Genomic DNA, 16,868 nt, shown 5'->3' with positions numbered 1-16,868 from the left:
TGTGAGAGGTAATATCACCCAAAATAAGAAGACAGAGAGATGGGTGGGGCCAGAGTCAGGCATTTATAGCACTTTCTATAACTACCAAGGGGTCACTCCAGAACTACCTTAATCCCTTCCATGAGCAGCACCCACAGTGACCTAAGAACCTCGTATTATGCTCCGCCTCATACTGTGTTCCACCACCTCCCACTATGCTGAGGACTAAGCCTCTAATACAGAACCTTTAGGGGACATGCTAAACAATACCCAAACTATAGCAGAACCTTAGCACTTAGCCAGGTCAACTGATGTCCAGAGGAGCTTCAAATACTAAGGGACTCCTCAGAGCCATCCTGGGATGCAGATGGAGGAGCATGGCTTTAGGAGCCCAGGCATTCTGTTTTCCTTCCACCAGAGTAGCATGGGAGATACACTGGAAGGATGGTGAGAGTATTTTTTCTCTTTCCTTTTGGTGTTAAAAAGATGAGGCCCCAGTACCTTTCTAGCCATGTTAGAAGTTTGGAAATGCTTATCACCAGATATTATTATTATTATTATTATTATTATTATTATTATTATTATTCTCTAAATGGTATTTTACCCCTGTGTAATACAAGGAAGAGTCAAAGGAGATCTCATTCCTCTGGCTGGGGCCCAGGGCTGTGATGATAGCAGTAGCTTCCTGGGATTCCTCTGCTGTTGCCCAGTTTCTGTTTCTTTGGGCCAATTGGGCAACTAAGGCATCCTACAGTCTCTAATGGCCACCTAAGAGTTGTTCTTCAGTCCAAAAAAGAAAGTGCTGGGTGATTTTTCTGTAGTAGCTGAGGGGTCCTTCAGGTAAGTAGGGATGGGTTAAGGTTCCTCCTGATTTGAATCTACCTCTTCTTTTGGTTTCAGGCCCTGTTTTTGGTGGTTGTGCTGGGCTGGATATTTGTTCCCATTTACATAAAGGCTGGGGTAAGTACCCACTCTGTTGTTCCATTCCCTGCTGATACACACACACACACACACACACACACACACACACACACACGTGAATTTGATCCTTCTGGATGACAGAGGAGACTTTGTGGAATAAATGGTAAAGATAACCTGTGTTTGCTTTTAGTTCTAGGTTGTAAAATAGTTTCTGGCTCCCTAGGGGCACTGAACAATGACACTGGCTCTTTTCTGTCAAGACTCATGACTCTTCCCTCTGAGAAGGTTTCCTAAGAAATCCCACACTATTCAAACCCCTCTGAAACATCCTGTCCCCTCACTCTGGGTGTGTCCCTGTACTACATGGCCATGCATTTGCTCTTGATGTACAACTATGTCAATATTCTGCCTCTAGAAAGGAAGCAGATTGAGAAAAAGAACTGTTTTTTTTCCTCTTTATTTATGTACATCAGTAGTTCTTATTTGCTGAGCATGCAGCTAGTACTCAACTATCAAATGCATTCTTGGTCTCCTGACTATGTCTCTCAGACATTTTACATACCTGTTCAGTGAGATATAATAAGCACCTCCTATATGTAAATTTACATATTAGGAGCTAAAAGCAATGTGGGAAAAACAGGGAGGGTGCTATATCTTCTATAGACTCACAGATTGATGGTGATATGTTTGGTTCCAGAGGACAAGAGGCTCGGGTCAAAGAAAGTAATATCGAAAGTGTGATTAGAATTTGCAGGAAGGAACTGGGAGAACATTTGGGCAGACTTACAGCTACAATACTTGGCACTGCCTATCTGAAGAGCATAGTGAAGTTCACACCCAATCTAGTTGACTAGTTTGGTACACTGGCAAGATGCCATCCATGTTATGATGTCTTGTTTTTCAGTAGGTGCTCTATATAGGAATATATCCCTCTCTATATGTCTATATCTATATATACATTTGCCCTCCTCTTCAGGACAATGATCTTCTTCCTTAGTTAAGTCCAGTTATGTATTCATTCAAAAACAGGTGTTTATTTGTCACTTTCTATGTTCTGGGATAATGCCTAACTACTTCTATAGTGGTAGGGCAGGTGAGATTGAAATGAGCAAATGGCTGAATGTCTGTGGTCACCTGGCCACTTTGCAGATTTCCCAGGCCAACAAGGATAATGAATCCTTGACCATACTATTATGACTCTAACACCAAGATGGCTCTCATTTTTTCTGTGTTCTCTGGGCTCTCTGGTCACTCTAGCTGGTGATGACCTCTCTTGCATTCCATGCAGGTGGTGACAATGCCAGAGTACCTGCGGAAGAGGTTTGGAGGCAAGCGGATCCAGATTTACCTTTCTGTTCTGTCCCTGCTGCTCTATATATTCACTAAGATCTCGGTGAGTATGCTGCACGGTGGACTGGGTCCTGGCTGTCTCAGAAGCTGCCCACTGTCATTCACCAAGAGGCAGCTCTATGTGTCTCTATGAACTTGGTTCCATAAGCTTTCTTGCTGCTCAGGGTAAAGTCCTGTTTCATGCATCAAAGAGCCAGTGAAGTTTAGTGGAACTCCTTGTTCCCCACTGTGGCACAGGTTGGGAACATAACTGGTTTACGAATTTTCAGTGAAAGCTGTTCTTAATAGAAAATTAAGAGGGAGTTAAGGAATTAGGATATACCATATGGTCCAGCAATCTCATTTGTAGGTATATATTCAAAGGAAATGAAATTAATATGCCAAAAAAATTCAGGGCAGAGGAAGTAATATCAGAATGTGATTAGAATTTGCAGGAAGGAACTGGGAGAACATTTAGCAGACTTACAGCTATAATCTTTGGCACTGTCTAGGTGAAGAGCATGATGAAGGTCACATCCAGCCTAGTCAACGTGTTTGGTACAAATTTGAATTTTTGAATATGTCAAAAAACAAAACAAAACAAAAAAAAACAAACTCCCATGTTAATTGCAACATGATTCATATAGTCAAGACATGGAATCAACCTAAGTACCCATCAACAAATGAATGGGTACAGAAAATGTGGTATACGTACACACAATAGAGTACTATTTAGTTTTTCTCCTTTTTCTTATCCTACCCCATCCAGCACCAAAGGAGAGATTAAACCAATCTCAGCATTTTGCAAAAGATCTGCCCTTGCTAATATCTGAGGTGGGTTGGATTTGAAGTGAGTCTTTACTGTAGCTAAGCAGGGCATTGGGGAAAAAAAAAAACAGTTGCCAGTGCTTTCATTTTTCTGATTACTTAAAGCTGAGACAACAACATAATTAAGTAACATTTGCAACATACATAAACAGAGGTAGAATATGAGTACTCATATATCTAGTATTAATCATTTGGCTTTAATAATTATCAATATTTAGCCATTTTTTCAGCAATATTTTACAACAGATCCTAGAGATCATGTCATTTCTCTGTAAATTCTTCAGGATGTACCTTTGGCTTCCTAAATTCATAACTATTGTGCTATAATAATGTCTACCTAAAATTATAATGATTTCAAAATTTAGGTTGTTTAATAGCTATTCCATAACCAAAATTTCCTGATTATCTCAAAAACACTCTCTTAATTAGTTAGTTTGACTCAGAATCCAAATGAGGTTGTGTTTGGTTATTCTTTCTTTAAAGAAAATCTACCAGAATTATTTTTGCTTTCTGTATTATTACCCTCCTGTCCTGGCCTACATGTACATTTGTTTAAAAATTTAGATTTTTTCCTGCCTTTTTGTTGTTCAGTTGTAAAAACATCTTTGTATATCCTGGATCCTTATCAGATATGTAACTTGAAAATGTGTTCCCTTATTCTGTAGGTTGTTTTTCACATTATTAATAATATCCTTTGATGCACAAATGTTTTAAATCTTGGTGAAGATCAATTTATCTATTTTCCTTTTTTAATCCTTTTGGTATAATTTCTAAGATTCCATTGCCAAATCCAAGGTTTTGGAGATTTGTCTACACGTTTTCTACTGAGTTTCATAGCTTTAGCTTTTACCTTCAGGTTTCATCTCTATGGAGTTAATTGTTGTGTTTGGTGTGAGATAGGCATCCAACTCCATCCTGTTGCCCGTGAATATCCAGTTCTCCCAGCACCATTTGTTGAAGAGACGGTTGTTTTCCATGAAAGGCTTTGAACATGCTCTCATTGATAAAGCTGATAGAGTTTTGTCTCAGGAGTTGGGACTGACAACCAGAAATCATTCTCCCTCCTTTCTGACTGCTCTCCTACTATCCTTGACCTGTGCCAGCCTTCTGACTAGTGCTTTTGTGCTTTCTCCACTAATAGGAGGATTCTCCCTCCTTTTCATTCTCCTCTTCTCCTTCAGGGTTAGTTTTTAGCTACAAGATGAAAACTCTGGCCTTTTCAGTGTTATTGCACTGGATGTCAGACTGGCCTAGACTGGAAAGTGCTGGTAGGGCTGAAGACATCAGACCCTAGCTTCATAAGGGAGGGGAGGGCACTAATCTAAGATGAGAAAAAAGCAGATAAGCAGGAGGGTGGAAAGGTCACTCTAAAAGTAGCAGGAAGCTGGTGATGGAATTGCCCCTCAGTCCAGCTTGTGAAGTGGTACCAGTCTCTTGAGCACATAGAGAAGGGTAATGGGTTTCCCCTTTTCAGAGGCAAACATTCTCCAAGTCCACAGTTCAAGCTGGTGAAAGTCTGTTGACTGCTGTTGCCATGGAAAGGGCACTCTTTGCCCTTGGAGCTGGTATAGGGGTAGTCATATAAATAAATGGCCAACCTCTCTTCCTGCCTTCCCTGTCACCCCACCTATTTTTCAGGTTACTGATTAAACCTCCTTGGATTGAGAGTCCCCAGGTAGGTGAGGGGCATCCTCTTTCTGCTCAGATCTTGATGAGGAATGTTTCCTAGCATCAGTTTTTTTCGAAATTTTGCTTTTGAATCAGGGCATGGCATTGTCTGATGCCTCTCTGTATAATTCCTGGTGCTCCCTACTAGAAGCGCTAACAAACATCATATTTGTTCCATCTGTTGCCCAAACATAATCCCTTGACAAATGCTTAAGAAGGATGATAGCTGCTTTTAGTGCCAGTATTTTTATTTAGTCTTCAGTAGGGCCTTTACTTCCACTATCTCTTGTTCTCATATGTGTACCACATTGGTAGGGATTTCTTTTTTTATACTTTTCACTTCATAGAAGAGAAAATGAAGCCTCAGAGAAATTAGGTAATTTTCCCCATCTAGCATAAGGCAAAGACAGGATTGGAATCTGGGTCTGTCTAGTCTCAAAGTCTGTGGTTTCACACTTTCGCACTGTGCTTGCATAAAATGAAGGTGGAAAATGATGAAATGGGATAGATCAGCTAGTCCTTTGTCTTAAGCTATCATTTTATAGATGGGCAAATGTGGTTTAGGGAGGGAAAGGGACTTTTGGGGGTTAAAGAGGAGCAGAACCAGGATGAAAAGCAGGTTTCTTGACACTGATTTAAATCTTTTGACCTTATGAGTCTTCTTTCTTTCATTCCTCCAGTACAGAGAGGGTTAAAACTTAAGACTGCATGAAAAATTAAGGGAAGCAGTTAAATGAATCTCATAATATAAACGAGTTGGTGAGAGAAGGATCTGAAAGGACTGTGACAAGAAAACATCAATTGTACGCTGGGTGTGTGGAGGTCCTGAAGGAGGGAGGTGTGTGCAGAGAGACAAGGCTTTGGCTGTACATTTGGCTGGCTTCAGGTTTACCATGGGGCGTAGAATTTGAAATTTTATAGAGAAATACATACACAGAATTCAGACATGAAAACAAAATAAATACATTGATGTCAATTGTACCTGCTAGCAGCCCAGTACACAGGAGTGCAGGGATCATGGATAAAAGAAAAGAACTATTAGTTAATAAAGTAACTGAGTATACTAGTAGTAGGTATAGTTTGTATTACACACAAAGATTAACTAATTTGTGTATTTGTGTTTGTGTGTGTGTGTACAGATGGTTTGTGACAGATGACAAGAGAGGAGAGAAGGCCTTGTGGGATCCATATACAAACCAAGAACAGCTAGAGACTTGCCAGGAAGGTTTTGAGAAGACACAGAAATTCAATATGTATAGAATTGGTGGTAGACAGCAAAGCATATTGCAGGTGTGTGGGTAGTGGTGGAGCCTTTGCTATGGCTGCCATCTTGAGGTCATATTCTTTCCAACTGAGAGACCCTGAACTGATTGTCTTTTTATGAACTTCTGCATTTTATTGGTTCCTTTGAGCACCTTCCTTATCAAGCTCTGAGAAGCATTTTGTTCTGGAGGTTTCTTGGCATGGTGCATCTTATTCAAATATGTGCAGTCACTTGAGATAAAGCCTCAGATTTTATGAATTACATGTGATAACTGAATGTCCTTGTTTGTATTTCCCTAAGTTATTATCACAGATCATGACTGCAATGAACTTTTACTGCAACTCTGCTGTCCATTTTGGATCCTAGGGTAAAAATAAAAGCTTTGGCTTTTGCTTAAGGTTTGAATGCTTATTACCTTGGCTGTTCACATTCACAGATAGAAAGAGAAATTTGAGTAATGATGCTTCTCCATCTGAAACCTCATTGCCAGGTAGGATTTATTGGGTGCTCAGATATATCTTAGAACCAGAATGGACAGCAAACACACATGACAAATCACAGCATCTTAAAAACATCCTCACTGAAGCCAAACAACCTACAGAAGGCTCACCAATATCAGACTCAGTTACTCCCAAATATTTTCTAGTTAGGGTCTGAATTTTTATTGTTCCCTAAGAGTCCCATGGAAACTGATCAGCTAAACTTTCAAAGCCCTTGGGAGAAATCAACCTACTATTTGCTCGTGTAAATAACGTTTTCTTGGAACACAGAAAAGCCCATTTGTTTATGTTGTCTATGATGCTATCATGTTTCACCTGCAGAGCTGGAATAATGATATGGCTTGAAAAGCTTAAAACATTTCATACCTGACTCTTTACAGGGAAAAAATTGCCAATCCCTTAACCTAGAGGACCATACTTTCTATTTCACTTTGAGTTGATTTTCTTTAGCAACATCACGGAAATTTCCAACTCTCTCTCCCTTTTTTATTTTTTCTTCTTCTTTTTTTCTTTGCTTGCTTCCTTCCTTTTTTCCTTCTTTCCTTTCTTTTTTCTCTTTTCTCTATCTTTTTCTTAAGGCATTTTACAGTAGTGTAGGAAAGGAGCAATCTGGGATGATTACATGTGAAACAAATTACCTCAGAGGATTATAGAATACTCCTTTTATATCAAAGCTATGTATTATTCAAATATGCATGATCACTTGAGATAAAGCCTCAGTTTTATGAATTACACATGATAAGTGAATGTCCTTGTTTGTATTTCCTGGGGCTATATCACCATTGTTCTCAGGGCTATTACCATACCACTATTATGGTGTATTTCCTATGCAGTCCTTTGCTTTTCTAAATAAAAATAATTTAATGAAATATTTAAAACATACAGAAAAGCAAAAGAATAATCATATCGCAAACGCCTTAATATCTATCCACTCAAATTTTATAGATCTAACTATATATTATTAATTTATTGTGGTACTGGGGATTGAATGGAAGGGAGCTTTACCACTGAGCTACATCTTCTCCACTGCTCTTAGCTCTTCTTTTCATTTTGAGACAAAGTCTCATTAAGTTGCTGAAACTGTCTTTGAATTTGAAATTCTCCTGAGTCACTGAGATTACAGGTGTGTGCCAACACACCTGACACAATTTATCATTTTTAAAAAGAAATAAAACATAACTTATATGTATCCTTTTCTCTGATCTTTCTCTTGATCCCAGTCCCCTCCTTCCTAAAAGGTAAACCTTAACTTGAACTTCATATGTATTCTTACCATCTTTATTTTTATATTTTTACTAACCCCCCCCACACCCATTTATCCTTAAAGAATATTTTAAAAATTTCTGTTCCACTTTTGAAACTGCAAGTTATTTAAGAAAATCTTAGGGTGGGAAAACACCCACAATCATATAATAATACAAACATTTCATTTTCATATTTCAATATTTTCTATATTTTGTGTATTCTTTTATTATAAAGATCCAATCAGAATGTGCACACTGCCTGGGATTTAGCTCAGAGACGAGCACTTGTTAGCTAGTGCAAAGGGTTTTATCTCCAGCAAATTCCTCCTACATGTACAAAAAAAATACTCACACCATTTTGTTATATTTCCCCTTGATATTAGCAAAAATTTTAAACATTTTTCAATTTTTGACTTCAGCATTATTACATTTAGGGTATGGAGAACATAACTGTTAATATCTAAATTTCAGCAAACTATTTAAAAATAACTGGTAGACAAAAAGCTCTCAACAGTGTTCACCTTTGGGCAGAGTGATGATTTTTCAGCATTTAATATTTTACTTTTCAATATATAACTTCCCATGCTGTTTGTTTTAAAATCACACACATTATTTTATTTAAAATTTTATTTTATTTTAAAAGTCAATTTAAAAAAATGGTTAAAATGACTTTACAGAAAATATCACAGAAAAGTGATTCCCTCTTTTCAATGTTGTTTTGAGGATCAAAATAACATGGGCATCTTAGTAAACTATAAAATTCTCTGGAAAAGTAGGGGGGGGGAAACCTAGTAGTGAAGCATGAAATTAGGGCATCAAGAGGCACCCAAAGACTAATGCCAGAAACCCCAGGCTAAAGTGAGTTCACTCAAATACAGTCACTTTCATAAACTCAGCTATCATAACCCCAGGTGTTTCTGCTGATATTTGGGGTTTCAAGGGCAGAAACTATTTTGGAGTTGGGAATGACTCATGGGAGAAAGAATTTATTCACCAGGGAAGATTTCTTAGAATTCTTTATCTTTACTAGATGGAAATAGAATGTCATAGAACAATATTTCTATGAGTTCAACACTTCAAGAAGTCTTTATAAACTTCATTTATAGAATTATCTTGGGGTTGTGTAATACTTGTCTGAGACTAATGATGGTAAGGCAAATATTAATGAGAGAATCACAGTCTACAATGATATATTATCCTAAAGCACTAAAAATTACCTTCCATGGAAAATAAGCCAATTGTGGGCATTTCTAAGGCAATAGTAGCAGCCTCTTTTTATAGCTCATTTGTGTTAGCTAATCCACCAAATCAAAAGTGTGTGAATTTGACAGCATCCTGCTGTAATCTTGAATAGGACCCCTTTAATTTACATAATTTCATGTAACTGTTTGGAGGCATGGGATGGGAGGAACTGGTATTATGAGTATTCATCACAATTTCAAATGTGCAATGAGAAAAAAGTGGTTATTTACATTTAGCAAGCAAAGAGTAGAGCAGGGGTTCTTTCCTCCTCTCGGGCTGCTACAGAGGGCAGGATGCATCCATCCAGGATCTTGTTGGGGAATGTTTTCCTTGGCTGCAGTCCTTTCCCATTTCCAGCCACTGAGACAACCATCTGGAGGCAAGACTTCCTGCTTTAAAGGCACTGAGAAGTAGAGAAGCAAAATGTTTTGCCTAGGGTTACTCAGTGATGTACCTAAAACTCAGGTCCTCTGACCACCAGCTTCCAGTGAGAGGGTGAATTTCTAAATCATCCTCTCTCTTCCCACCTCCTAGCTCTGCCTATCCTCCTTCACCAAGAATGATGATAGCATTAAGTCTCTTGAATGAGAATCTTCAGGGAAGATCTGGATGACTGGAACTAAGTCATGGGTTCCTCAGAAGCCCATCTTGGGAGTGGGGGGTTGATTCATTCTCCCAGGCTCAAACATTAGCACATAAGTATGAAATTACATTATACCAAATAATAGAGGCAAATAAGAGAGACAGTAGTGAGGAGATTCCATTGGGAGGGTGTCTTAGTATGTTTTAAGTTACTATAACAGGATACCTGAGATTGCATAATTTATAAAGATCAATTTCTTATAGTTTTGGAAACTGGGAAGTTCAAGGGCACAGCACTGGCATCTGGTGAGGGCTTCCTTGCTGTTCCTAACATGTGGATCACAGGGTGATAAGGAGCCTGGAAAGTACAGTCTCTCTTCTTGTCCTTATAAAGTCAACACTATTATGGAGCTCCTGTCCTTGTGGTGTTTTCTAATCCTAATTACCTCTCAAATGTCCCATCTTTAAATATCATCAACATAAGGATTTGGGGGTTAAGTTTTCAACAAGTGAACATTTGGAGGACACATTCAAATCTAGCAGCAGGACAGGAGGGTGTTGTGGGGCATCTCAGCCACTAGGGAGAACTGAGGAGCTGCAGTAGAGGGGGAGAGAGGAGATGAGACTGAGAGAGGGTGAGTCCAACTCTATTGACCTGTTCCCCAGGACTCTGGCTCGGCAATTTTTGCATGCCCTGAAATGATTCTGTGCAATAAAACATCTCAGTCATCTCCATCTAGGGGAAGACAACCTTATTCTTTGTCTAAATGTTTGAAAAGATTCACCATGATCATTCCTTAATATTAATCTTTCCTGGTAGTGCAGTATTTTGGAGATGACATGAAAATTGATTTTTGTTGATCCTTACGCCCTCTGCTGTTGTATATTAGCAACTACATCATCCAGCCAGGTAGAAGGCTAATTATGAGAGGGCTGAGAGACACAAGGAGAAAGAGGTCATGGAAGAACTTCACCAAGAATATATTGAGTTCAGGAGAAATAAATGGAACAATTTCCCTGAAAGTTTGAGTCAAGATGAACTCCTTCTGGGTCAGGAAGATGAAATTATAATCTTTCTAAAGTTCTCTCCATTCTTCAGTTGGGGTTGGGATCCCCACTCATGGATTCTTTGGCACAAAAACTTGTGTTTGGGAATAGATCTGACAGACTTGTGTACATTGAGGTGTAAATTATGGATAATAGCCAAGAGCAGCAGTCTACAGGTGAGTTAGGAGGAACATCAATAGTTAATAGTTACTCCTTGGCAAAAGTTAAATAAGTTGGTGAAGTTGTATACTGTGCTCATGTTTCCCTTCTATGGATTCACAGAAAATGACGTATACTAAAGGTTCAGAGAAGGTGTGTGGCAAAAAAAATGCCTTAAATTTTAAATTTAGCATTTTCCACCTTTTTAACCATGAAATCCTTTTTCTGGATACAAATTATCCTCCTGAATAAAGCTTGAGAATACAATATGCACCCTGTGGCTAACAGGCTTCTGCCACTTCTAACCTGCCTCTCCTTTTCTTCCAGGCAGACATCTTCTCTGGAGCCATATTCATCAATCTGGCTTTGGGCCTGGATATATACCTGGCCATTTTTCTCTTATTAGCAATCACTGGGCTTTACACAATCACAGGTGAGTCTGTTCAAGTGAACCAGCATCTCAAGTTCAGCCCAGTATTAGGCATTTCCCAGGAAACAGTTTGAGAATGGGCATTTTCTGGGTATCTACTAGTAGTTACCTGAGTGGTCTCAGAAATCTCCAGTAGTGGCAAGGATAGGGCAACTTCTTCCAGGACCTCAGGGAGAGCTTGACCCTGCAGACTGTAGAAACAATGTGACTAAATTGGGAAGATCAGAGGAGTTTCAGGTGCAAGAATGTGAGAACTGAGAATGGAGGTAGGAATGGTAGGCCATGAGGTGGAGGCAAGGTAAGCAAGAGGATGCACTTGGCTGAAGGAGAGTGGCCACTGAGGAGTAATGGGAGCGAGTGTGGGCCATAGGCTTGATAATTCAAATGAGGTACAGAGGCCTTGGATTTGATATCATGGGGACTGGGAGCTACTGTAGGAGGGAGAAAGGGATGCAGAGGTGTCACTTTGCCTAGTTTGGGAAAGTCAAGACCAGCAATGAAACTTACAGCTGAATTGGGGCTCCATATCTTTGAGGACTAAAGTTACTCAGATAGTCTGAGAAACAGTGAATGGACATAGAAGTGGCCCTCTGAAATGTGGCAATTTGGTAATGTTCCCAGGCATCTCCCTAGTCAGCTCTTTGCTCTTCTTTGCCTTCATTTGGAAGCTACTTTCTCTTACTATAGAGCAGCCATCTCCTTTGACCCATCCCTTGGCTTAACATGGTCAAATCAGATTCTTCAGAAACATTCTCCTTTCCCTAAGGCCTTGAGAATATTTCTGTGAAAAGCGGAGGTTGAGAACACACTTTTAAATAGCAGAATACTGTAAAGGGTGAGGAGGAAAGGCAGGTTGGTGACCGGGGATGGGGAGGTTTCTCAGATTTGTGTACAAGAAGTAGAGGTTGGGATGGGTAATAGGAGGCAGTCTTCCACATGAGGTCACCTATGTTGTCTTCTTGCCTGCTTAGGGGGCCTGGCAGCTGTGATCTACACGGACACCTTGCAGACAGCAATTATGCTGGTGGGGTCTTTTATCCTGACTGGGTTTGGTAAGTGGAGGAAGGGCAGGCTGAGGAGGGGGTGGGGGAAGATGTACAGAGCCAGGCAAAGAAAGTTTGGCTTCTCTCCTTGCTTCCTGCCAGGCTGTGAACTTGGGCAGTCTGTGTACATTGAAGGGCAGTGGTCCAACCCACTTTGGCCATTACCCTGGGGGCAGAGGCAGCTTCCTCATCTTGGGAGGACTCAGGTTGGGGCTCCTGTTCTCCCTTGATAGCTTCAGTCAGTTGACCCCAGTGTGGGCCTCTCTGTCTGTGGAGAAATTGAGGGGGAAAAAGGTGATAGATGAGGCTCAATAACCATTAAAGCTAAATATATCCTTACATTTTGAAGTTAAATGTCCACACTCATGAGTTATTGACAGTATGTCATAATTTTCCTTTCAATGTCCTTCTTTGAAAAAAATTAAATTGGCCACTTAATGTTGCCTCCCACCCCCTCATTTCTTGAAGTTTTACTTGCCTAGAAAATCCTAAAGACAACATTGGAGAGTCTATCTTTTCTCCATTGTATGTTTTTGGCACCTTTGTCTAATATAAAATAATTGTTATTTTGTGGGTTAGTCTCTGTGTCCTCTATTCTGTACCATTGGTCTACTGGTCTATTTTGTTGCCAATACCATGATGTTTTTGATACTCTTGCGCTGTAGTATAGTTTAAGGTCTGGTATAGTTGATGCCACCTGCTTCACTCTTCTTAGGAAAACTGGAAATCCATATGCAGCAAAATGAAATTAAACCCCTATCTCTCACCATGTACAAAACTCAATTCAAAGTGGATCAATAACCTAGGAATACAACCAGAGACTCTGCATCTAATAGAAGAAAAAGTAGGCCCTAATCTCCATCACGTAGGTTTAGGCTCCAACTTTCTTAATAAGACTCCTATAGTATAAGAATTAAAATCAAGAATCAATAAATGGGATGGATTGAAACTAAAGTTTCTTCTCAGAAAAAGAAACAATCTGTGAGGTGAATAGAGAGCCTACATTTTGGGAGCAAATCTTTACCTCTCACACATCAGATAGAGCACTAATCACTAGGGTATGTAAAGAACTCAGAAAGCTAAATACCAAAAAAACAAATAACCCAATCAATAAATCAGCAAAGGCTCTGAACAGACACTTCTAAGAATATGATGTACAATCAATCAACAAATATATGAAAAAAATGTTCATCATCTCTAGCAATTAGAGAAATGCAAATCAAAACTAAGATTTCATCTCACTCCAGTCAGAATGGCAGCTATTACGAAGACAAACAATAAGTGTTGGCGAGGATGTGGGGAAAAAGGCACATTCATACATTGCTGGTGGCACTGCAAATTGGTGCAGCCAATATAGAAAGCAGTATGGAGATTCCTTGGAAAACTGGGAATGGAACCACCATTTGACCCATCTATTCCTCTCCTCGGTCTAGCATATTTCAGGGACACAGCCACATCAATATTTATAGCAGCACAATTCACAATTGCTAAATTGTGGAACCAACCTAGATGTCCTTCAGTAGATGAATGGATTAAAAAAGTAGTATATATACACAATTAAATATTACTCAAGAAGGAAAGAGAATAAAATTATGGAATCTGCAGGTAAATGGATGGAGTTGGAGAAGATAATGCTAAGTGAAGTTAGCCAATCCCCCAAAACCAAATGCCAAATGTTTTCTCTGATATAAGGAGGCTGATTCATAGTGGGGTAGAGAGGGGGAGCATGGGAGGAATACACAAAGTCTAGATAGGGCAAAGGGGTGGGAGGGAAAGGGAAGGGGCATGAGGTTAGAAATCATGATGGAATGAGATGGACATCATTATCCAAAGTACATGTATGAAGACACGAATGGTGTGAATATACTTTGTATAAAACCAGAGATATGAAAAATTGTGCTCTGTATGTGTAATATGAATTGTAATGCATTCTGCTGTCATATATAACAAATGAGAAAAAAATAAAAAAACAGACAGAAAAAAAGACAACATTGAAAAGCTATGTCTAGGGATAGTTGTTAAGAGAGGATGTAAAATGCACTTCATTTTTAGGTGCACAAGAACTTCTATCTGTCCTGGAAGGTTTCTTATGTTCTCCGTAGTGTTCAGTTTTCCAAGAACTTTCATTTGGTATGAAAGCTCCCTAGTAAGCCCTGTGGGTCAACAAGAAACGACTTGTCAAGGGCCCATACCTGAGAGGTAGCAGGGTTCCAGATTCTTCATCTTCTTGGTTATCAAATTCCACTGCTAGGACCAGAGGTGGTAGGTTTCTGTCCAGGTTCTTACTGGTCACTGAGGGTCTCTAAGCCTGTGATTTGAGTTCCAAAGACCATGGCTGACAATAGGGAGTGAGGAAAGAAGTCTTTGCATGTGATTCCATACAAAGAACTTCCTTTAAATCACTGAGATACCTTCCATTTTGTAAAGAAGTTTGTGTTTAGAACACTCTCACAGTTTTTGCTTTGGATCCTCATAGTAGCCCCCAAGGGGGCTGGGCAGGGTTAGTAATTCCATTCTACGGTTGAGAAAGCTGACGCACAGAATGGGAAAATAACTTGCCCAAGACCACACAGTAAGGGCTGTCTCTGGTGGTGGTGTCCTCTCAAATTCTCAGGCCCCAGAGATGAAATCTCTATGAAGAGTTGGAAATTTCAGACTGTTTTTGTACCAATGTTTTCCAGCTTTCAGTGAAGTGGGAGGGTATGAAGCCTTCATGGAAAAGTATATGAAAGCCATTCCAACCTTAATTTCTGATGGAAACACCACCATCAAGGAAGAATGCTACACCCCAAGGGAAGACTCCTTCCACATCTTCCGAGATCCCCTGAAGGGAGACCTCCCATGGCCTGGGCTCATCTTTGGGCTGGCCATCCTCGCCTTCTGGTACTGGTGCACAGATCAGGTACTCAAGCTGGATAGGCAGGGTAAATAAAATATCCCCAGGGCACTGCAGAGATTCCTGCCTACCTGTGGCTTGTGGGGCTGGGAAACATAGGGGAGGCCTCACATGGTCTTGAGTCTTAGGCCAAGGACTCAGGATGGGGAACCTACCTGTCGGATATCATGGGATCTCAGGGCTGCACCCCTCTCTCACTGGGCTTTCCATGGCAGGTGATTGTGCAGCGCTGCCTCTCAGCCAAGAATATGTCTCATGTGAAGGCTGGTTGTACCCTGTGTGGGTACATGAAGCTGCTGCCCATGTTCCTCATGGTGATGCCAGGGATGATCAGTCGCATTCTCTACACAGGTAATACCTTCTGGTAGACTCACAGACCATACTCATTTCTCTACCTCTGGATCACTTCTAAAATCCCTAACTTCCTGCTGCGTGTAGTCTGCCCTCTTCTTGCCATGATTCCCAAGCATCATTTTCCCCTCTGATCAACAATGAGCAACTTGAGGGCAAAGACGTTTGGGGTTGTCTTCCCTGGATTTTCTTACACTGGCAATTGTTTTCTCATTTTATTTTTCAAATCTTCTAAAGTCACAATATGCATCCAATTTACCTCTTCCATTTAATAATATGTGTTCAATTATAGCTCCTACACCCACCCCAGGCTTGTCTGTCATGAAAAAAAAAATTCAGTCGGTCTTTTATATTCATGATTTGCATGTCCATGTTTTCAACCAACTATGGATGGATCGAAAATATACAGAAAAAATTTTATCTATACTGAGCATGTATAGACTTTTTTGCCTTGTTATTGTTCAACATGGTACAACAAATGTTTACATAGCATTTATATTATATTAGGTATTATAAATAATCTAGAGATGATTTAAAGTATGCAGAAATATATACATATGTTATGCAAATTCTATACTATATATAATATAGAATACTATAAATTCTATATTATACAAGTTAGTTGAGCACCTGCAGAGTTTTGTATCCACTGGGTGTCCGGTAGTGTCCTGGAACCAATTCCCTCCAAGGACACTGAGGGAAGACTGTATAACTAACTGAATGGTTTATATTCTAATGCATGTTATACATACTTGTTTACAAATATGCTATGGTTGAATATAGGGCAGCACTAAATGAGATATTCTTGTAGCAAGTGTTGAACAAATATTTGTTGATCTGAATCCTATACACATTTCTAGAATTCTCTCTAAGACTCTAGACCATGTTCGTTTCCCTGTGAGGCTATTTACTTTTTAATCTCAGATTTCCCATATCTCGGAGGTGGTATCCAACAATCCTGTCACGGAGGAAATCTCCTGTTATTTAGACATGTGACTCTACTTCTAAGAGCTGCTTAAAATAAATCTGGAGGACAAAACTCTGCAGGTGCTCATGTGCCTTATATAACATGGTCTAGAATTTGCATAACTTATGCATATCTTTGTGGTTAGGAACCACAGACCACTGTGCTTTTTCAGGAGAAAACAAGGTAATTATCACTGTTGAGCTGAAGAGTAGTTAGCTAAAGTCTAAAGAAAGTGTTCCCCACCATCTCACCTTAAGCATATCTTTTTTCCCCATCTTCCTCTATTTAGGAGCCATCCTTCCTCCCTAGTCAGAGGTTGGGGGTGTATCAGGACAAAATGTGTAGGGGCATGGGATGGAGATGCTCACTGCAATCTATACTCATGTGGAACCATTTCAGGGCCCTGGGCAGAAACGTT

At 39.8% G+C, this 16,868-nt stretch overlaps 1 protein-coding gene across 3 annotated transcripts in view; it reads left to right on the top strand.

Annotated features, from left to right (window-relative positions):
* The window catches only part of LOC114106471 (sodium/glucose cotransporter 1), a 66,856-nt gene that overhangs the window by 25,865 nt on the left and 24,123 nt on the right, over nt 1-16,868 (top strand). For 2 of the 3 annotated variants that reach the window (XM_027953421.2, XM_027953422.2), the window contains exons 4-9: nt 880-939; nt 2,189-2,293; nt 11,091-11,196; nt 12,165-12,245; nt 14,918-15,138; nt 15,348-15,483. In XM_027953421.2, coding sequence (XP_027809222.1) covers nt 880-939; nt 2,189-2,293; nt 11,091-11,196; nt 12,165-12,245; nt 14,918-15,138; nt 15,348-15,483 — 709 coding nt within the window. Of the gene's footprint in view, nt 1-879; nt 940-2,188; nt 2,294-11,090; nt 11,197-12,164; nt 12,246-14,917; nt 15,139-15,347; nt 15,484-16,868 lie in introns of those variants that run through there. The other variant, XM_027953423.2, reaches the window with a different exon arrangement.

Source organism: Marmota flaviventris, chromosome 1, assembly GCF_047511675.1.
Source record: "Marmota flaviventris isolate mMarFla1 chromosome 1, mMarFla1.hap1, whole genome shotgun sequence".
Lineage (NCBI taxonomy): Eukaryota > Metazoa > Chordata > Mammalia > Rodentia > Sciuridae > Marmota > Marmota flaviventris.
Note: the sequence above shows the minus strand (reverse complement) of the source record. Positions and strands in the feature narration are given on the sequence as shown.